This window comes from Sceloporus undulatus, chromosome 4 (genome assembly GCF_019175285.1).
Source record: "Sceloporus undulatus isolate JIND9_A2432 ecotype Alabama chromosome 4, SceUnd_v1.1, whole genome shotgun sequence".
Taxonomy (NCBI): domain Eukaryota; kingdom Metazoa; phylum Chordata; class Lepidosauria; order Squamata; family Phrynosomatidae; genus Sceloporus; species Sceloporus undulatus.
The window spans coordinates 13,730,250-13,753,269 of record NC_056525.1 but is presented as its reverse complement, the minus strand read 5'-3'; the positions used below and the strand labels follow the sequence as shown (position 1 = coordinate 13,753,269).

Sequence of the window (23,020 nt, the reverse complement as noted above, 5' to 3'; positions counted from 1 at the left end):
TTCTCCATGAGTGGAAATGACCAAGGAGGAGAAAAACATGACACTGCAACCTCTGGGGCCATGGCAGATGGGCTGGAGGGAGGGCTCTTGATCTTACTTGATATGGTGGGGAACAGTATGTTACAAAAAGATTTTTCAATGACACAAGATTCAGGGACATATTTATGTTTTCACATTTCCAAGTTTAAACTGTAGTGCTAGGAAAAGGCACAACTTAAACCTGGGTGTTGAGACTTCCAATAGTTGATTTTTTATTTTTTGAAACTAGAAAAAACTTACTGCCATGCAGTTATAAAGCCAGTTCACACACATAAATGTAGTTCAAAATTTGTGGACAGTTAAGTTTAAATTTTAACTTTAACACCCAAGTAAAGCAGTTTTGCACCATCTTGTATTATGGTACAATTTTTCGGCAAATATAGAGCTCTGATGTAACTAATTATGGAAAAGATGAGCTGCAAAATCAGTACACAATAACAATGGCCATTAACAATGATCAAGTATGGTTGAGTAATAAAAGGCATTTTCCATGTCAAACTTTGGGCTGTTATCGGAAGTTATGAAAACATGTTTCCATCTATTATAGAAAAAATTCAATATTATGACTATGTGGCAGTATACACTGAAGAACAGAGTCTTACAGTAACGAGCTTAAAAAACAGGTGGTTTATTATAGGCCTCTTAAAAAGGGGCACAGCACATGAAAATGGAATGCCTATATGTCTATACAGATCTCACGATAGATTTAAAAATCCAAACTAGACAATTTCAATCATGTTGTTGTTTTCTTCTGTTTCTTCTTCTCATTTTCTTCCTTCTCCTTTTCAATTTCAGCAACATACTTTTCAATTTCATCAGGGCTCAAGATCTGAAACATAAATGCAAATTTTCAGTAGAGGCTGGTCTTCTGAGGGTCTTGTGAAGACATGTCTTTTTCTAGGGTCCCCTTCCCATAGCTTACCCTCACAGTCCTAAAAACTACACAGGAGTGCTTTATTCCAGTGGCAACAGGCAGGGACATCTATAGAAAAAGAGAGGTGGTCTTCTGACATGCTGCTTCCTTTCTAGTCCCTTTCTAACCTCAGCTTTCCTGCCAACCTGCCTTCAAGCCATAGACACTTCTGCTAAATATCAAGGCACTTTGCTATAAATCACTTTTTAATTACTAAATCTGCAGGAAAGGGCCAATCTGGCCTGTATTATAGAGATATGAACTGTGAGAGCTGCGCTTGATCTATCAGCCTAGGCTGCCAGTAAAGCACCAACAAAGACTGAAGATTCACTGTAGTCCCCAAGAACTTAAGTGTTGCATGTTGAGTGAAGTTTTCTGTGATTTTAGCTCTGGATTTCACCAACAGACTACGAATAATACATGTCTGAGCTGTGTGCTAAAGATGGCCTCAGATCTGGTTGAACACCCCATGATCTTTGACATCTAACCAAGGGCTGCCCTGTTACAAGTCATTCAAAACTTTACAGCCACCTGTTAACAATGGCTACGTCCCACTCAGAACTTAATTCTGATATGAAAAGGCACTCTACTCTGGGTGGGTCATTCCCATTAATTGGATGTTGTACACTAGATTATTATAATATGCACTTTTAAAAAATTGGAAGGTGCTATTAGCTTCATGCCTATTTAAGGGTTACTTAATTATATATCACCCATTCTGAGAGAACTATATGGTTACTGATTCACTTCCAAGCAAGTCCAATTCAGGGTGCTGACTAAAACTCTCACTGCTTGGAACCCAAGTACCTTAAGGACCACTTTATACAATAACAACGAAAATGAGTGCTAAGACTGCTGACTGAGATCTCAGACAACCAACAACAACCATCACAGATCAAGAAATTAACTACAAAGAATTCATCTCTGGGCTCCCAGCTGTGGGTACTTTCTTCCCAAGTATATCCACATGAGACCTACTTTATTTTTTATTACCATGTTAAGATATTTTTATTACCTCAGTTTTAACTGTTCATATTTTAAAACAGTACTGGGAGGGTTGTGTATATTAAAACATAAAGTAAGAGCATTTATTTTTCTGGTTTTCCCCCCTTCTGGTTCTAATAATAATAATAATAATAATAATAATTTGTATCCCACCTCTCTCTGTATTGGATCGAGGCAGGTAACAACAAACATGACAACAATAAAAATTGAACACAACAAACCACAAGTGAAAACATAGCAAAACATATAAAATCCAATTCCCTATCTCCCTCCCACCTTAAGATAGCATTAAAAACAATACTGTGTATTCTTCTAATTATTTTATTTGACCGTTCATGTTTACTGGTTTATTGTACACTGCTAATTTAAGTAACATTGAAAAAGTATGAAAGCTGTACACAAATACAGTGGGCCCCTGGTATCAGCTAAGGTTTGATTCCAGGACCCTCCATAGTTGCTCAAATCTCATTAAGTTCAATGTCATAGTAAAGGGGTGTCCCTTACATAAATCAAGGTTTGCTTTATGGAAATTATATATTAATGACATTACCCTGGCTGATTTAAGAAAAGAAATCAAGAAATACTGTTATGGAAAGGGCTGAAATGGTGATATGAGTGTAGGAAACTGGTGTGAAATCAGCTCCTCCTTCACTTGGTCTGTTCATTTCCTTTTAAGAGGGTCAGATCTGCCTGCTGAATGTCTGCCCTACTTGGGAGATCTGGAAGCCACTAGATTTTGAAAGCAGAATTCCACTTCACATAATGAAAACAGACCCCCAAAGTAGGAAAAATCAGTTTTAAAAAGATGCAGCATTAATGAAAATGTATTACCTTGAGAGGCTGGTTTCTTCTCATAACAGCCAGCTCAATATTTTTGCCACCAGACTGTACAACCTTAAATGTTGGAAATTAAGAAAAAGTGTTAGGAAAAGGCTTTTAAAAATGGCTATTGTTGTAAGAGGGGTATTACCTCAGAAGAGAAGTTGATATCTCAGATGTTCAACATTCCACTGCTGCGTGCATGAGGTATTTTCAACCTAGTAAGTTTGTAATGCAATCCTGCTAGTTGGGATAGATTTCTCCAATATGGAAACCTTTAAAGAATCCAAAACCAACGTTACCTTTTCTCCTCCCACTACTTTCCATTGAAGAAAAATGAATTACACTGGCTGTGTATTGAGGGCAATGGATTCTGTGCATTCACTTTCTGTCATGGAATACTTCTTATTCCATTCAATTTTTGCCTCTGAGCACAAATGCCAGAAAGACAATGATTGCAAAGACTTCCAAGGGGATGGGACTCTACAATTGGATCTCTATTCAGGAGGCAGACCTCTTCCTGCTCTTGGAGAGGACATTTTACAAAATGGATAACTTTTCAGGAACCAAAGAATTGCAGGTTTACTGTACGGATGCCAAAGTGCATTTCAGAACCAATAAACAACTAAATAAAGGTATTTTACTTCTTAATGTCATCAAATAATACCAGAGTTCTCACCTTACAATAAATATGTATTTTAATCCACCAACGGCAACCCAGCTGGTTAACTGACAGAAAAGTCAATTTTAAAAATAAAACAGTAAGAATTAAAAGCATTCACTTACTTCAAGAAGTGCTTTGATAACAAGCTTAATTGTCAAATCATCTGTTTCAATGGCTTCATCAGTGTAGTTTTTTTCCAAAAATTCACGCACTGATTTTGCTCCCCTGCCAATTGCATTAGCCTGGGAATAAAAAGTTGTTCATTTAGAAATGTTTGCAAGCTAACATAAAATTTAAGCATGACAACATTTTTTTTCTTCATGTAGCTAAATTTTCGGTCTACACTGTCTTTAAAAGAGAGATAATAAAATTAATAAAATTTAAAATTGGAATAGCTCCCATGTAAGATCAAAAATTATGTTTCTCAATATATTCATATGGGCAAAAGCAGATGAATGATTAGCAGTAGAATGCTTACCACATATATTCAACTATAAGTCAACCTCATGTATAAGTCCAGGTCAGGTTATAGGGCCAAAATTATGGATTTTGCCATGCCTGTGGATAGGTTGAAGGTAAAATTTGGAGGCTCCTTCAGTGTATGTGTGTGTGTGTATGTGCATAAGGCAAGAGCAACTCTCAATGAGGCTTTTCTTCATCTTATCAACTCCTTTCAGCCAGACAATCACTCAGGACTCTTTCTGTTTGGCTTTTTCTTGCTAAACTCCTCTCCCCACTGCATGGGGAAATCTGAAAGAGCTGCTATCACATTTCCATAGTGACCTGTAAATAAGTCGACCTGGGATTTTGGGGTCAATTTTTGGGCATACATTTTTAGACGTACAGACAAGTATATACGGTACTTTTTAAAAGCACTTGGGGAACACTATTTTCCTCTGAAGAATTATAAGACAGAATGGGAAGCAAGGAACAATGGGGAGATGAAGAAGTAAGGCAATATGGGTAGAAGTCAAGATGACTAAACTGAGACTGTCATACTCTGGACATATTATAAGAAGAAATGACTCCCTAGAAAAAGACAATAATGCTTGGAAAGGTAGAAGGCAATAGGAAAGCAGGAAGATGATAATGATAGGTCATAAGGAGCCCTGGTGGCGCAGTGGTTAAATACCTGTACTGCAGCCACTCACTCAAACCCGCAAGGTTGCGAGTTCAAGACCAGCAAAAGGGCTCAAGCTTGACTCAGGCTTGCATCCTTCCGAGGTGGCTAAAATGAGTACCCAGATTGTTGGGGGCAAATTAGCTTACAGTTGTAAACCGCTTAGACGCTGCTTAGGCAGTAAGAAGCAGTATATAAATGAAGCTTGTTTGTTTTGTTTGTTATAAGGAAATTAAAATGTTGCTAGGATCTAGCTACGTAAAGAGAATGCTTGTATCCCTTTCAGCCCAGCAAAATAATCAAGGTCAACTTACCTTCCAGGCATGGTATGTGCCAGAAGGGTCAGTCTGATACAGTCTTGGAGTTCCATCAAAGTCAAATCCCACAATTAGGGCAGAAATACCAAAAGGTCTGCGTCCATTACTCTGGGTGTACCGCTGAGAAGCAGTAAAGTTTTACATTAGTAGAAATATATACATGGAGACACAGAGAAATGACTCCTGAAATAACAGTACAACAGATAACGCGGACAAACCTAGGTCCAAAATACACTGCAGTTTGAAACCACTTTAACTATCTTAGTTCAGTGCTAGGAAATCCTGGGAATTGTAGTTTACTGTAGCACCAGAACTCTGGCAGAGAAGGCTAAATGTTTCACAAAACTACAGTTCCCAGAATTTCCTCGCATTAAGCAAGGGCAGTTAAAGTGGTCTCAAACTGGATTATTTCTGCAGTGTGTTTTGGACCTTAGACAAAGTCATATGGAAAACTCCGAAGAAATATATTAAACTGCAGAAACCACAAAGATATTTATAAGTATTAACACCAGGCAAATATTACTTCATATTACTTTTCTCTATTTTTGAAAGAAACCAGATAGATATCATACACACTACAACTTGATCATTTTAGTAATAAAAAAAAAAAGCAGCTCCCTTACATTCTGTCCCTGGAATTCACCAATGGAAGAAGAACATCATGCCCTAAGTCAAGCCTTTATTAACTACATTTTAACAAGAAACTATCCTATTTTTATTTATACATACCTGTTTCAGGCTAGCAATGTAGCGTGTAATATACTCCACAGTGACGGGGTCCTCCACTGTAAGTCTATGGCTTTGACATTCCACCCGTGCTCTATTTATAACTATCCTGGCATCTGCTGTGAGCCCTGGAAATATTTAAAACAAAACAAAAAAAATTTGTTATTTAACAAACTGGGCATGGCTCTTTGCAGCTGGACCAGAATATGTCCATTATCCTCCTAGTTATTGACAAGTCACCCCCCCCAAAAAAAAATATTCTGAGAGTTATATTGCAAGGTTTAACTTGCTCAAACTGTAAGGAAGCAAGCTACAGACTGGGAAAACTCTTAAATTTTTGTTACCTAGAATAATTAAAAAATAAACAAAAAAAGGAGCTCAGTTTCAATTTCACCCTACCATTTCCATCTCTGTATAGAAATGAGTTAACACATGTATTCTCTGCTAAGATTTTAATTTGATAAACTAACCAGAAGAATTAGCTTGCTTGACTTTTGTGAGGTATAGATTTTTCTAAGTACCAAAGTACTGTACCAAATCTATTCTTCTTTGCAATTAAGATACGTGCAGAACTGAATAGATTTTAATTATGGGATGAGAAGCCAAAAATTGTCACTGCATAATCTTCTGAGCTGTAGCAGTGCTCAAACAAATAGTACAATTTTATCCCAATGGCAGCTGCAATTAATAATTGATTAATGGAATCAATTATACCAGTACCTGCAAAAGCCATGCAGACATTGTCATCAAGGGCACAGATCTTTCGGACAGTTCTTTCATCCTGAAGTTTTGCCACAGATTTCTTCTCCACACCAAGGACCACAATATCTTTTCCACGTACTCCAACCTTTGATATTACACAAATAAAGGATAATTTTTAGATCCACGTAATACTCTGCTGCCCTCATACATTTAATATAATTAAGAGCATCAAGAACAAAAAAATTGGTATAGCCCAAATTTATTGTGAAAAGAGAACTTTTCACTGACAGGATATTTGATTCTCTGCTTGCACTAAACGCCATAGAATCTGGACAGTGAAAGCTACAATACGTTCTGTATTAATGTACTTCCACAGCTTGCATACAGTGTACTATCATGTATAATATTAAACAAAAGTTTCAAGTTAAAAGAGGCTATCATGTTCTGATGATTTTCTTTTTCAGTTTTCCTGGTAAAATTTTGTTTTACAGAAGTCATATTGTCTACAGCTGGAAATAATCACATGAAACATTAATGAAGAACATCTGCATCTGTTTACATTATGGTTGTATTGATTCTTATAATTGTTAATAAGCTACAAATCACACGCTTCAAAGCTCTGTAGAAATATGTAGGGCGGAAAAGCTACCTCTTAATTGTCTTTTTAAAACACCACAGATGCTTCCTAACTATTCTTGTGTTTTAATTTCTACTAATTACTATGTGGGCAAGTTGAAGACTGAGATCTGATGTTCTTCAGTGGTTACACTTTTACTATATATCAATATTTATGATCAAGATATATATCCTACTTTTCTATAAAATATCTAAAATCAAACTACACAATTGTAAAAACAAACATCTGTATAAAATTAGGCCTGGTGCAGTGTAATATCAATACTGACCTTGGCTAGTATACTTATCTAGCGAGTTTGGTGTCAGGTACAAACTATATACATGTATTGTGATAAGGTAACACTACTGGATCTAACAGAAAAGTTCCACGTGTCTTTGAATAATCTACATATAGCATTATACTTGGTCCACATCCTGACAGACTCCTTAAAAACACATTTGTTAAATATATTTGGCTAAAATTTTCAAGATTCTGCTTGACAACTTCTCTCCATTGTCTTTATGAAAAATGCCACAATAACTTTCATGCCATTTTAGAGTCATATATACAGTATTTAAACAAGCTCATACCTAAAATAGTACAGTACTGCCTAATTAGGATAAAATTCACAAAAATTTATCAATATATATAAAACTCAGCTTTGAAACTGTAGCCCAATAGAGGTGAAGGCAACATGAAGAACTTGAGTCCTACAAGCTGTTGCGCTCAGGATGTTTTACAGGTAAGGAAAGCAACTATTCAAGAAGCATCATAGTCGTGCACAACCACCATTTCCTTCACTTTCCTCTTCCGAGTTAACCTTGTGATCCCAATTTTCTTCATCCAAACTCAATTCCACCCTACTGTTTTCCATAGCAGTTGGGAAGAGAGTGCTTCATCATCTCTTTCCTCATCCTAGCACTGAAACCTTTTTCCCCCAAACGAAGTGCTACATGTCTAAGGCTTCTCATCAAGACAATGTCTGCACCGTTCTGTGCACTGAGCTTCTCTAGTCCAGATGGCCACAGTTCCCTTTCCCCCTGTCCCCCAGATCATAAATCTGTTCCTGGCATAGAAACACTTACTACCTTTCCCTCAGCAACATTTTTATTCTGCTCATTAATGTTCACACTCTCTCCCAAGTAAAGTCTTTCAGCCATCATCCACTACAGGAGTGGGGAATGCATGGATTTTCATACTTGTGGGTCTGTAACTCCAAATAGCCACTGCAGATAATGATGAGGAACCATGTGAGTTGTTGTCCACTATCTGGAGAGCTCCATATTGCCTAACCAATCTAAAGCTTCACTTTCCCTAATCCCATCAACATTTCCCCCCTTTCTGTGGCTCCTTTCACCAAATCTAGGTAGAGTTATAAGACCACAACATGTAGCATTTCTTTCCCAAAGAGGCTTTCACACGGTAATACTATTCTTTACTGTGACAGTCTAGTGATCTTCATGTTCCAGATACCAGAAGGCTTCCATTTCATAACCCCACTTTCAGGTAATTCACAACTCCAATTTTCCCCCAACCTCCGCTATTACATGTATATTAAATATCCCACACCCAAGAATACCTTACATTATCCGCAGACAGGTAATTAAAATTCTCTTAGACTGTACTATTTGACATTGCAAGACTCTCATTTGTATGTTGCAATCTGAGGTGTAGTAGTGGATATCTGAAGGCTCCTACATAGGGGAAAGAGGACAACACACCCAGACAAAGTTCTGGCCTACTGTATGTGACTGCACAGCTTCGGACTAGAAGCAAGAGGGTGATTTGAGCTTTGAATGCTTCTTTGACCAAGTTAGCATACTAGGGAGAAAGGTTAACCCTAATTCACAAGATTGCTTTAACTGAAAGCTGACTTGATGGCAAACGACAACATATTCTTACCAACCATTATACCTCCAATTAGCTGGGCATTTTCTCAGAAGAGCATTTGTAAAAAGGCAAGACCAACTCACAACCTGAACTGTAGCAGTTCACACTACCAATCCAGCATTTTCTACCTCATTCCACTGCATATATAGATTAGGCTGATTGATATGGTCAAGAAATCTAGGCCAACCTTTCTGCTGGGTATGCTTTCTGCCTGTGATAACCCTGCAAGCAGAAGAAGAGGTAGGGAGAAAACACAGATCCTAATCTCTTAATTCGGTTGACTTTGAAGACTAAACTGTTCACTGCACGCATCAGATGCCAAGTATACCCTGCAATTCTCAAGACTTCTTTAATTAGTTGAACAATTTAACCTAAGCACCTATGGCAGGGGCTGTTATTAGACTGCGTATGTAGCGGGGAAAAACAATTATTCTGTATTATATACTCCCTTGTTGCAATAGCTCCACAGGCTGCTGATCCATTTCAAGCCACAATTGTTAGTTTTCACCTATAAAGCCTTCTACAGTTCAGATCCAGTTTATTGGAAGGGCTTTATTCTCCCTTACAGACTGATAGGGCTATCCAGTCCAATGCCATGCAGACAGTCAGGAAGACAGAATCAAAGCACTCCTGACATATGAATCTATGCTTTGGGGGAGGCCCTTCTGTCTCATCACCTTCCCAGGTACATCTTGTGGGACCTCAGGAGCCTCCGCCTTCTCAATGGCTGACCCAGCCTCAGGAATTCCCTTCCCAGAGAAATCAGACTGGCATCCTCCCTACTTTCTGTCTGACAGCAATTTGATGACAGATTGTATATAGGCCCATTCCACCTAAACCATGTACTGGGTTTTCCTAATGGCTGTGTTGGTGTAGGAGTGTGTGTTTAATAGCGTATGCTTTAATCTGATTTTAATTATTTGATTGTTTAATCTCTTTTTTGTTTGTGTACTTTGAATTATGTGGTTTTTAAAAAAATGTTGGAAGCTGTTTTGAGTCCCAAAGTGGGGGGAAAGTAGGACAGAACAATAATTGTTCCCCAGTTTGCGATTCAAAACAATAAGCATATGTTGTTATTGTTATTGTTGTGTGCCTTTCTGACTTATGGGGACCCTAAGGCAAACTTATCCCAGGGTATAATTGGCAGGATTTGTTCACTTGAGGCCGAGAGAGTGTGCCTTGCCAAAGGACACTCAGTGGGTTTCTATGGTTGAGCAGGGATTTGAACCCTGGCCTCCAGAGTCACAGTCCAATACTCAAACCACTACTCCGCTCTGCCTCTCCAATAATAAAAATATATAACAGTAAGATAATAATAATGACTTATAATAATATTTCAATTTGGAAAAGATGGAAACAAACAGTGATGCCTATCCCTTTCTTTGCATGAACTTATAATGTATAAGAAAGCTGTTGGAGGGTGGAGAAAGAGAAGTTGTCTTTAGTAAGAATATGTTGGTTATAATTTAAAAAGACTTAAGCGGTAATAGTAGTGTATTATTGTAATTAGATCCCAAGTGGGGTCACAGCTGGGTTGAGCTATAGCGGAATTAGTATTCATGGTTAATAATAAACAGATATTAGGAGTTTGTAATGATAAGGATGATTATGTTGAACAGATGAGTAGCTGAGGAAGTAGCAAAGATGATTGTATCGAAAGGATTTTTGTGTCATATATATTCTGTATTTTTATGTTTTATAATAAAAATTTAAAAAATAATAAAAATAATAATGTATAAGAAAGCCAGCATGGTTTAGTGCTTTGAGTGTTGTACTATGACTCTGGAGACCAGGCTTAGCTTCCCACCTGGCCAAGGAAACCCACCGAGTAACCTTCAGCGAATCCCATTCTCTCAGCCCCAGAAAACCCCAAGTTAGGTTCGCCTTTGTTGTTCTACTCAAAGATATAGCTGTGCTAGTCTCCAGAATCATTGCGCAGAGAGATCTTGTAGCACCTTTGAGACTAACCGAAAGAAAGAAACTGGCAGCCTGAGCTTTTGCAGAGTTCAGTCTACTTCCTCAGATGAGGAAGTTGTTACTGTTGTTGTGTGCTTTCAAGTCATTTCTTCAGGTGAACCTACAGTGGGTGTTTCTTGGCAGATTTGTCCACTGTCATCCTCTGAGGCTGAGAGAATGTGACCTGCCCAAAGTCATTGATTTCCATGGCCAAGTGGGGATCCAAACCCTGTTCTCCAGAGTCACAGTCCAATACTCAAAGCCCTACGACACACGGGATCAGGACACCACTCTCTGTCCTGCGTCTTCAACATGGGCTCGTCCCTGTCTTCCGGTCCATGTTCCTTCCTTCACAGAGCCAAGGCAATGGCTCCTAGGTTCGCCTTAAGTCAGAAAGTGACCTGAGGGCAACAGCAACAACAATAATAATAATAATACACAATGGTGCACTAAAAAAAAAAGGGGGGGGGGAGGCTAAGATCAAAGTAAATAATTCTCCCACTCCCCAAGTTTCCAAACGTTTTGCTTTCAATGCTTCAAGTGTCTAGCGGTGGAAACCCACTGGGAGGCCTTAGGAGAGTCACACTCTCTCAGCCTCAGGAAATCCAATCACCCTTTTTAATCTCTGCAGTGTGCGTTTGGGGGCCGAGTGTGTGATTTGCACAAGGTCACACTCTCTCAGCCCCAAACACACTTCGCTTTTAACACTCCAAATATCCTGCAGCGGAAACCAATCGAGTGACATTATTATTATTGTTATTATTATTATTATTCAACGTTATTCTTAACGCTCCAAACATCTTATAGTGGATACTCACTGGGCGACATTATTGTTATTAAACGTTATGTATAAAGTTTAATAAGGATAATAATAATGATAATAATAATCGAGGTCACCCGCTGGGTTTCCACTCCGAGACGTTTGGAGCATGGAAAACAAAGCTTTTATAATAGTAATTGTTGATTATAATAATACTAATAATACTAATACTAATAATACTAATTACAGAGACGCTTATTGAAATTCAAAAGGCCCCAAACTACAAAACTGTCGCGAGGAGGAAAGGAGGAAAGGAGGAAAGGAGGGAGGGGCAGCCGTTTAGTAGTAATAATAATAACAATCCTAATTAAGAAGAGGCTAAAGCGTCCCTCCCTTCTTTTCCCGGCCTTTACCGCGGTGGAGCCTTTCTTCACGGCCTCCTGGGCGTACTCCACTTGGAAGAGGTGTCCGTCCGGGGAGAAGACGGTGATGGCGCGGTCGTAGCTCATGGCGGCGGCGGCGGCGGTTTCAGACTCAGGAGAAGCGCCCCTCAAAAAACAGCACCGTCACCCTGCTTCCACGCGCAGGCGCCAAACCGCCTTATTCACGAAACCGTTTTACGCACAACCAGCCGGTGTCGGGAGAGAGCGCTGCGCTGGAGACGCAGACGTTTACGCCGGGGACGTAGCGAGAGAGAGAGAGTGAAAGCGTGTGCGAGAGAGAGGGAGAAAGCCCCGCCCCTACGCCAATAGCGTAGATGACGCCACCGGTCGAGGCGTTGAGTGACGTAGCGTCGTCCATTCCCCCCCCCTTACGCACTTGGCGCTCCTATTGGAGGAGGAGGAAGCCCGGCAGCCGGGACGCACCATGTGCGAAGGGGAGGCGCGCGGGATGGACTCGCCCAAGGAGGCGGAGGAAGGGGGGGAGCCGGGCAAAGCAGGTCTCTGGGCCTCCGCCTTCCCAGGCCCAGCCCCGGCGCTGCTTCGCTTCCCGACCCGAGGAGTCGAACCGTACAGTTGAAGGGGCCTCTCGGGGCATTTAGCCGCCATGGGCCCGGTCTTTTCCACAGCATGGAACGTACCATCTGCGCGGACTCCCCTCGCCATGCACTGCGGCGAAGGCTGTGCCTTTTTCGCACAGCAATAGCAGCAGCAGCAGCAGCAGCTGGAGCATCACAATATTATTATTATTATTATTGCTATTACCATTACTGCTCCTACTATTGTTGACAACTCTTATTTTTAATATATATAATCATATTTATATATAAAGGCAGCATGTCGGTTGCCTTTGCTTCTGCTCGCCCAAGAGGCAAAGGAGAGGTCACCCAGCAAACTATCCAGAAGGTAAGAAAAGGGAAGGGAAATTAATGCATAATAATAATAATAATAATAATAGGGGATGGAGCATGTCTTGCATGGTTGAGGTGGAGAGGACAAGTCTCCCTTTTGGGCTGGCAGTGGTTGCAAGAAAAATAAAATTAAAAATAAATCCTTGCCAAGATTTATTATTATTGTTGTTGTTGTTGCAAGGGATAGGTACAATAACAACAACAACAACAATAATAATATGGGTTGGAACATGTTTTGCATGATCTGAGGTGAAGAGAAGTCTCCCTTTTGGCTGGCAGGAGGTTGCAAGATTTTATATATATTTATATATATATATACACACACACACACTGTGTGTGTGTGTGTGTGTGTGTGTGTGTGTGTGTGTATATATATATATATTATATAATAAATGGTTGCCAAGATATTTTATTATCAGCATTGCAAAGGGTAGATTGGAGGGAAGGAAGGATGGATGGAGAGGTGGAGAAAAAGAGGAGGAGGAGGAGGAGGAGGAGGAGGAACAAAGCCAAGGTGTTCAGATCATGGAAGAGGGAGAGAGAGGAGGCAAAACGGTCCATACTGGCTTTGGGGACTTTTTTAATTTTAACTGTTTTCATGATTATTCTTTCCCTCTTTGCAAATACTTGCCACTCTTGGGGGCATTGCAGGAGCCAGCCGACCCTGCAAGCAAAAGGTTGCATTTTTAACAACAACAACAACAACGTTTAGTTTTATAATAGGGGGTAAAGGGGGTTGTGTAATTTTTAATGATACATATGTATGATATATGTTGTCGATGCTTTTTTAATGGCTGTAATCCGGCTAGATCCTCTTGGGAGCGGCGGGCTATAAATAAATTTATTATTATTATTATTATTATTATTATTATTAACTGCTTGGTCCCAGAAGTGCAATCCTCTCTCTCTCTTCCAATAGCTGCGCATCATCATCATCATCATCATCATCATATTTGTATTCTTTTCTGCAAAGAGGGGAAGGCTGCTGTTTGCTGTTTTGTGTTGTGTTTAAGAAAGCAGAGGCTTTTTGAGGATGTGGAGTGTCTTGCTATGGGATCATATTTTGCAAAGATGGGTATTACTACTATTATTATGTTATTATCAAACTGCAGATTCAGAGGGAAAACATCATTTGAAATGCCTGGTTGAAGGGGAGGGTTGGGCATTTAAAAAGAGAGAGAGAAAAGAGGAGCCCTTTGTAAACCTGTCCTCACCTTCCCAAGGAAAGCAAAGCAGGTGTTCACCTTTGCTTGCAAGTTTGCAAGGCTTTGCTTTCTCAAGAGGAGAAGCCAGAGAGGAGAAAGCAAGGGAATGCACCATCCAGATTCTCCCCCTGCTTTCCCTTTCCCCCCATCTGCCAATAATGGGAGAGGTGTGGAGATGTCACTGATGAGTAATTGATCGGTTAAGGCTTCAACAATACCAGAGCTCCTTTTGCCTCCTTTCCCCAGCCCTTGCTCCCAGCTCTTCCTTTTCCTCCTGCTTTGCAAAAGGCAAGTAAAGAAGGAGAACCTCTGGATTTAGAATAATAAGAAATCCAGCCTGCTTAGATCTGAGAGTGCCAGCATTAGATACAGAAAACATCCAGGGGGTAGCTGTGTTGACCATTTAACAAACGCAAACAAAAACCTATTGGCGATACCTTTATTGACCAGCCGAAATGCACAATACACTTGTTGCAAGCTTTTGAAGCTCCATGAGCTTCTTCAGGCAAAATGTTACAAACCAAACAAGAGAAGACAAAGAAAAAAACAATTGGAGATTTTAGTCAGATGCCTGCATTAGGTACAAATTAGGGATGCTTGCTTCCCAGGCTACACAAGAGAAGAAACCAGCCACATTTTTGTTGTTGTGTGCCTTCAGGTTGTTTCTGACTTATGGCAACCCTAAAGGAAAACCTATCATGGGGTTTTCTTGGCATGATTTTTTCAGAGTGGGTTTGCTGTTCAGTTCAGTTCATCTTTATTTCGGTCATTGACCAGCACAAGGGTTTGCCATTGCCTTCCTCTGAGGCTGAGAGAGTGTGGCTTGCCCAAGGTCACCCAGTGGGGATCCATGACCAAACAGGGATTTGAACACAGGCCTCCTGGAGTGCTAGTCCAACGCTAGCCAAAGTTCTGTGTGTGTGTGTGTGTGTGTGTGTGTGTGCCTTCAAGTCCCCAAAATTAGGAGACAGTTAAAAATTGCAGTTCAGTCAGTGCCCACTATTGGATGAAACCCACCAAGTCACATAGTCTCAGCCTCAGGGGAAGGAATTGGCAAACCTCCCCTGAACAAATCTTGCAAAGAAAACTCAAGTTACTGTAAGTCGAAAATGACTTGATGGTGCACAACAACAATAACTACAAGCCCATTAAAGGGCACTATGGTGATAAATCTCTTGCTGACTTATGGCAGCTCCGTGCACAGCTAAGTCCTGTTGCAAGCAAAAGGATTTGCTTCTGAGTAATCCTTGGGCAAGTCATTTTGACTTCTGCAGCAAAGATTATTATTCATGTTACACCAACAACATGTGTGATGTCCTTTCATAGTACAAGGAGATAATCTTGCTCAAGGGAGGTTAATCTAAAAAGGGACCTGAGCACTTCTTCCATGGAAACTGGTGGTACTTTAACATGCTTGATGCTCAGCTGTACTTTGTCCTAGGTTACCTTTTCTTCCAGGTTGCTCGTTGGTACTGGATTATGGTGGAGTTTAGCTCCCAAAGCTACTTAGTAAGCTTGGCACAATACTGGGAAGTAGATCTCACACCTCAGATAAACCTTATGGAAAGTTCCAGCTCTAAAAGTGTGCTGGTACATTTAATGAGAGGTGAAACAAGTGTACAGGATATGGGGAAAACATGCCTTATAGGAAAACGAACCTGAAGGAGTTATCCTTCAGACTCTTTTACAACCCTTTTATCAAAGCCTATCTCTTTGGTAATTTGGATTCATAATGATGTGTGTACATACCTTAAAGTTGTCTCTCAATTTAAGGCGACCCCATTAATGTCACAGGGGCTTCACAGGCAACGAATACTCATTGGTGGTTATGCCAGTTCCTTCCTCTGAAATATAGCCTACAACACTTGGTATTGGTTGGTGGTCTCCTATCCAAATGCTAACCAGGGCTAACCCTGCTTAGCTTCTAAGATCAGACAGGGTCTGGTGCCTTTAGGGAATTTACAGTACTGTAAATTAAGTCATGGCCTTCTAGATGTTGTTGGGCTGCATCTCCCATTAGCCCTTGCCCTCTGGCTACCCTCTGGCTACTGGTGAGGAGTGAGGAGAGTAGAAGTTCCTCATCATTTGGTGGACCACAGTATCGCTCTACGTAATACAAATTCAAGACCAAAGTTGAACAGAATTGCTGATGTTTTATTTTTAATTTCAAATTCCCTGAATTATTGTGAAATTAAATCCAAACAGTATGAGAGGGGTATTCAAAGAAGAGGGTTTACTGGAACAGTGTTCCCTTGGTATCTGCTGGGCTTTGGTTCCAGGACCTCCTGTGAATACCAAAATCCGTGGATGCTCAAGTCTTGTTAAATACAGTGGCATAGAAAAATGGTGTCCCTTATATAAAATGGCAAACTCAAGGCTTGCTTTTTGGATTTTGTGTGTGAATATTTTCAAGCCTTGGATGGTTAAATCCATGGATATAGCAGATCAACTATATTTCAGTCTTATTGATAGTTCTTTGTAATTTGGCTCATTAAACTCTTGTTTGGATCCTAACGTTAACTTCTTTCCTGAGTCCCACTGCATCCTTGAAAACTGATTTGGTCTGCAACAAATATGAATGACATGACCTTGTTTGCACAAGGAGCAGTTGTTACCTTAGCTTGGGGAGAGATTGTAGCTCAGAGCACATACTTTGTGTCTTCTTTTTACTAGATGAAAGGAGTGTGAAGCTGCATCCAGTAAAGTCATTGTGGAGGCGCACAATGTGTTCTGCTAGCAAAGTGCACATTTTCAAAGTTGACACAAGGGAGATCCAGTATTTTTTTTTAAATTCCTCAAGAGGTTTAGAGACACAGTTGCACAACTGCTTCTTCAACTTGCAGATTTTTACTTTACTAGCTTTATGTTGGCTTTAGGCTTATTCTTGCATTCCTGAGGAGCTAGCTGTTGCCAACAAAACAATTTTAGATAAAGCAGGGTTTTATGTCCCTGTGTTATCTGAGGCTTTTCTGTCCCATATGATTCCAGAGTTTCACCCTTGCTGATTATTGGGGACCATTCACATGTTACTGTGGTGGGATACAAACCGCCATATAGTACGTCTTCTATACATACTAGGGTTAGGAAGAGGTGGTGCTTCTGCACCCCCTAACCCTAGTACGTATAGAATACGTACAACATGGCGGCGGCCCTTCCACACGGGGGCCACCATGTTTACGTACTGGACGCATACGTGTCGCGGCGCCTATGATGTCGCGAATGCGCCAGCGGCGCCTCGCGACGTCATAAAGGCGCCGCAAAAAGAAGCTCCGCTCGGGAGCCACGCGGTTTGGCTGCTGCGGCTCCCGCACGGAGCAAATGGCGCCGGCGGGAGACCGCCGCAAAGTGGCGGTCTGTATCCCACCTGTGATTTTTTTTGGAACTGTATGAATCAAAAGAGAACAAGGTGACAATCCTTCAGATAGAAATAAATGGCTAGCTCACAGCTATGGCCACTTACCAATGGACAATGGGAAATTCATGAAAAGTGCTATCTCTCTCTCTCTCTCTTCAGTGCCTTCATCTCCTTGTTCCCCTTTTGGATATGTTCTTTCAAGAGGCACTGGACTGTTTTGGGAGCTAGTTGCAAAAATAACTAGAAATTGAGCTCACTCTTCAGTCTGTGCTTTATTTGTGAAATGTTTTGAGTGGCTCAAGGGCTGTTATAGGCATACTTAACATCAGTAATAGCACTTGAGAACCATCAGAACATATTTTCCTAGAGTCAGATGTTTGGTTCATCTAGTCCACTATTGTTGACACTGACTGGCAGTGGCTCTCTGGGGTTTCAGGCAGATATCTTTCCTAGCTCAAGGGAATAACTGGTGTATGTGTACAAATGAGGACATTGCTCCTCCAAATAAAAATTCTGCCTTTCTAAATGCTAAAATGAAGTCTGACGTTACTGCAGTGCTGGAAATTTGGGGACTGAAGGGGGAGCACAGTCATTTTGGGGAGGCCAGGATCATTGGAGAGTCAGGCCTGTTACAGACAGCCAAAATAAAGCTGCTTCGAGTCACAAAACTCAAAACGTCCTAAGAATCCAGAAGCCACACCAAAGGGCTGGAGCGTGGCTTAGGGCTGGAGCGTGGCTTTGGTGTGGCTTCTGGACTCTTAGGACGCATGCATCATTGAAAAACCATATCTCCACTGTGACTCGAAGCAGCTTTATTTTGGCTGTCTGTAACAGGCCTCAGAATCATTTTTGAGGGCCATCATTTTGCACACCTCCCAAGGTACTCCCCTGTAGTAGCCAAAGTACTACAGGATTGGACCAAGGAAATAATAATAATAATAATAATAATAATAATAATAATAGGATTTGTTTATATGCCGCCCAATCACTGGGAATCCGGGCGGTTTACAACGGAGGGGATAATAGATGGTTCCCTGCCCTCAGGTTTACAATCTAAAAAGACACAACACAAACGGAGAAGGGACTGGTGAGGGGGGGGTTTCAGGTCCAGCGTTCTTCTCTCCCTCTGAGGCCTGGACCAAGGCAGATGGACTGGAGGGAGGGCTCTTTTTCTTAATCAAGGCCGGGCCCGATGGCGTTGGGCCTGTCCTTTCGCTCCCTCTAAGGACATGCTTTGGGCAAAGGAAATGTTCTGCTGGTGAGCTATTGCTTTCTCCCCTGTAAAGTGTAAAACTTATTTTGTTTTGTTTAAAGAAAGATAACAGACAGATTGGAGCAATGAGGATATGAAGCATGGAGAACAGAACATAATAAGGAAAAGTTGAAGGAGTTGGGCATGTTTAGCCTGGTGAAGAGAAAACTGAGGTGGTGACATGATCATGCTCTTTAAATATCTAAAGGGCTGTCACAGAGAGGAGGGTGCAGGTTTCTTCTCTGTTGCTCCAAAGAGTAAGGTCTAATGTCAATAAGTTACAAGAGAGTAGATTTTGATTGAACATTAGGAGAAATTGCTTGACAATATGAACATTTAGGCAATGTGAGAGATATAGTCAAAGCTATACTGAAGGTCTTTTGGTACTTTGGGATTGATTGATTTAATACTTTATAAGCCATGGATGGCTGAATCTATGGATAAATAATCCATGGATACACGATTCTCTAAAGGGGTGGTGAGGTCTCCTCCTCTGGGTGTCTTTGAAAAGAGGCTGGACAGCTACCTGCTGGGGATGCTTTAGCTGGAGATCCTGCACTGAGCAAAGAAGTTGGACTTCATGGTCCATGAGGCCCTTTCCAACTCTATGGTCCAAAACACACTGCAGAAATAATCCAGTTTGAAACTGCTTTAACTGCCCTGGCTCAATGCTAGGGAATTCTGAGAACTGTAGTTTTGTGAGACATTTAGCCTTCTCTGTCAGAGAGTGCTGGTGCCACAATAAAGTACAACTGCCAGGATTCCCTAGCAATGAACCAGGGCAGCTAAAGCAGTTTCAAACTGGATTATTTCTGCCATGTGTTTTGGATCTGTGATTCTGTATCTGTAAGATATTATCACCAATAACTCAACTTGGCACAGAGGTTAAATATTTTTAAGGGGGATTCCAGTAATGAGCGAGGAGGAGGGAGAAACCATTGATGGAACTGAAGGAAAGGTGAACAAGGCTAGCCTGTTTCTCTGTCTGCCCGCCCTCTTTTTTCTTTTTCTGACATCTCATTTTTACTGCCTTTTTGCCTGACACCTTCCTTTTTTCGTCCCCCTTTTCTGTCCCTCCTTGCTGGAGAAGGATAGCTCTCTCTTGTCAAAGATCTCAACCAGAGCTTGGAAGCATTACTTTTTGGACTACAATTGCCAGAATCTCCCATCTGTAATACCACTTAAAATTAGGTCCAAACAAATGTTGTTCTTTTATCCAAGTCTGAGAAAAGATGAGTGGGAGGATGTGTTGGGGTTTGGTTTTTTTTTTAATGATTGGAAAGAAAAATTGTTCACTGGCTTCACTGAGGATAGGGCTAGAGGCAGTTTATTTGAATTACAGGAGAGTAATTTGACTTCAAGCAGTAAGAAGATTTTTGGGATCTCAAGTGTTCCATTGAAAAACTGCCACCAAAAAATAAATAAATGTGATGCTGCCTTTTAAAGAATTTTGTTTGGGTGCCCCCCAACCGACCCTGAAAATGCACTATTAAGAGCACTTCATCAATGAAGACTGGATGTGTATGTGTGTATTCTCTGCTATTTCAAGTAATAAAATCTTCAGCATTTCTAGAAATATGATTGTCCCTTATTCTCCTGTCATTTGGGATCCATTTTTAATTTTTTAATTATACCCTATTTTCTCCCTTTAGTATCTCCTCTTTTTCCTCCTTCTTCGTACAGTCCAGGCCAGTAAAGTATGCCTGTATATGTCTATGTGCGTATGTGCCTTTGAGTCGCCTGTTGACATACGGCGACTCGATGAATTTCATAAGGTTGTCTTAGGCAAAGAATACTGTGAAATAGTCTTTCCAGTTCCTTCCTTTACTATATAGCCTACTGTACCTGGTGGTTTCCCATCCAAGTTCAGGGCTGTTCCTGCTTAGCTTCCAAGATAAGACCTTATATATCTACTAAAAAATAAAACCCACAAACTCGAACAGAACTCACGTTCCATGAAACAAATTTAGAATTGCCTTAGACTGCAGTGCAAGATAGCCATGGCATTACAGTGTCCATATTTCTGTCTCTATTCTTTCTCCAAATTATGCTCATGGAACTGTGCCTGGAGCCTTTCATTAGTCCAGTCAGTGTCGCATTTTGTGCAACCTACCAGTTGATTTTCTGAATTATTTCCAGTGCTTTCTTGCATCCTTTCCTGTTCTGTAGATTGTACTTGGCTACTGTAGTTACTCAATAAAAATTAAATGTTGAACAAAGTTTCATCCTTTAGGAGGCTTGTATGTTCCAGAGACTTTACATGTGGGGTGATGGTGTCGTTTATCTCTGTGGTTTCCCTGTGCTGGAGACACAGCGCTGGTGAAAATGGTTGCCCTTGTTGGGTACCTGCCAAGGATGACACCTGAGCACGAATGCCACTGCCAACATCCAGAGCTTGCTCTTTGTCCCTGCCAATGCAGCCTTCCCACCTGGGCTCTTTAAGCATGTGAATACTGGGAAGAGCTGCAGCCTCATCTCATCTCATCCTCTCCTCCCAGGGCACTCATTTGTTGTTGATTTGTGCCTTCAAGTTGTTTCTGACCCTTGGTGTCCATAAGGTAGACCTATGATATTCAGAGGAAGTTTGCCATCTTCTTCATCCTAGATTGACAGACTTATGGCCTGGTAGACTTCTTTCATTTTAAACTGCATTCTATTTTTTAAAACAACAAAAACAAGTGACCTGTTTTAATGTTGTAATGGTTTACTGCATATACTCATGTATAAGTCTAGAAATTTTAGTCAAAAATTGACCCCAAAAACCTAGATCGACTTATCCACAAGCGAATGTAAATGCTGTACTTTAACTTTTATTGAAAAGGAAACTTTCCCCTGGTAAAAAGCAAGAGTACAATCTGTCCTGGAAGTACTTACCTCCCTCTATTCTCTCTTCCTTGCAGCCTTTAGTGTGACCCAAAACAGTTATGACTGCCATAATTGTTTAGGTTCTTTGGTATTGTTTTCCTTTGCTTCATTATTTGGAACTTTTGTTGCATGCCCTTAAATTTTACTCTCGACTTATCCAAGGCCATATCAAAATCCATAATTTTGCCCCCAAAACCTGCCCTCGACTTATACATGAGGTCAAATTATAGTCCAGTATATACAGTAATTCTATTTTAATGGTCAATTTTGTATGATTTTAATTGTACTGTGCTGTTAAATTAAAATCACTGCAAATCGTATTGTGCTTTTAAATTGTACTGTGCTTTAAAACTGTGCTTTTAAATAAAAAGCATAATGATAATGGCTTTGAACAAGGTCACCTGTGGGTTGATTCCATGGCTGAGCAGGGACTTCTCAGAGTTCTAGTCCAACATTCAAGCCATGATGCCTGCCTCTGCACTGCAGAAATGATCCGGTTTGACACCCCTTTAACTGCCATAGCTCAACACTATAGAATTTTGGGAATTGCAGTTTTTTGCAGAGCTCTGGTGCCACTACAGTTCCCGTAATTCCATAGCATTGAGCCAAGGTGGTTAAAGTGGTGCCAAACTGGATTATTTCTACAATGTGGAGGCAGCTTATGCTGGTTATCAAGGTAGTGCCCAAACAGAGAGGTCAAATGATTTGGCAGGGCTAACACTTCTAAGGATGACGTGAGCCCAATTTTGCCCAAATCCTAAAGCTGGCACATTCCCAACAAAAACCTGGAATAGACAAGCAGGATTTGCTCATCCCTGTATCCTCAATTACAGTTCTCTATTGGAAAACACTTTACACTTATCCATAGGAACGAACAGCTTACATGAGCTAAATTGAAGCAGGTGTCTTGGACATGGGAGCCATCAAAACAATCCTGCTTCATGATCCAATGACCTGAGTTTGTGAATAGAATTCAGAGATATAGCCGCGTTAGTCTCTAGACTCAGTATGTAGAGAGATGTTGCAGCACCTTTGAGACTAACTGAAAGAAAGAAGTTGGCAGCATGAGCTTTCGTAGACTTCAGTCTGCTTCCTCAGATGCTAAAAGCATGTAAGGAAGTAGACTTTTAGTCTACAAAAGCTCATGTTGCCCTGAAACTTTATTTTGTGCATGTGAATGCATGTGTGTAGGGGTATTTTTGCACTACCATGAATTCCATTTTTTGGAAAAACGAATATAAATCTAATGAATAAGCTGCTGTTGTTGAATAGCCTGAGCCTTACTCAGAGACAGGACTTGAACTGAAAGAACATACCAAATAAATGTGATGTCCTTTCCACTGAGTAATTACTTCATAATTCTTTGTGATGATTATTAATATACAAATGTAAAACATCCTATTAAACCTGAGAAGGACGTCACAGTTTGAAATTGTGTCATCCTTTACATTTTAACATAGGCAGA

The 23,020-nt window shown here is 40.6% G+C and overlaps 2 protein-coding genes across 2 annotated transcripts in view; one reads left to right on the top strand and one right to left on the bottom strand.

The window, feature by feature from the left end:
• Positions 1 to 651: 651 nt before the first annotated feature.
• On the bottom strand, positions 652 to 12,129 carry PSMA7 (proteasome 20S subunit alpha 7). The gene is made up of 7 exons (XM_042464908.1): positions 11,941 to 12,129; positions 6,324 to 6,450; positions 5,607 to 5,731; positions 4,875 to 4,997; positions 3,563 to 3,682; positions 2,789 to 2,851; positions 652 to 868 (listed from the first exon to the last, which is right to left on the bottom strand). The coding sequence occupies exons 1-7, from the start codon at positions 12,034 to 12,036 to the stop codon at positions 773 to 775; spliced, it is 750 nt and encodes a 249-aa protein (XP_042320842.1). The 5' UTR covers positions 12,037 to 12,129; the 3' UTR covers positions 652 to 772.
• A 318-nt stretch (positions 12,130 to 12,447) lies between these two features.
• The window catches only part of SS18L1 (SS18L1 subunit of BAF chromatin remodeling complex), a 38,424-nt gene continuing 27,851 nt past the window's right edge, over positions 12,448 to 23,020 (top strand). The window contains exon 1 of the mRNA XM_042465484.1: positions 12,448 to 12,873. Within this exon, the coding sequence (XP_042321418.1) occupies positions 12,805 to 12,873 (69 nt within the window). The 5' untranslated portion in view covers positions 12,448 to 12,804. The remainder of the gene's footprint in view (positions 12,874 to 23,020) is intronic.

What these genes read in the sequence shown, in the direction of transcription:
- PSMA7 (XM_042464908.1), bottom strand. Translation starts at nt 12,036, where the DNA reads ATGAGCTACGACCGCGCCATCACCGTCTTCTCCCCGGACGGACACCTC. An exon ending in TGTCTGCATGGCTTTTGCAG is followed by an intron (nt 5,732 to 6,323) that starts GTACTGGTATAA and finishes AAATATTTCCAG; the next exon opens with GGCTCACAGCAGATGCCAGG. An exon ending in TTATCAAAGCACTTCTTGAA is followed by an intron (nt 2,852 to 3,562) that starts GTAAGTGAATGC and finishes CCAACATTTAAG; the next exon opens with GTTGTACAGTCTGGTGGCAA.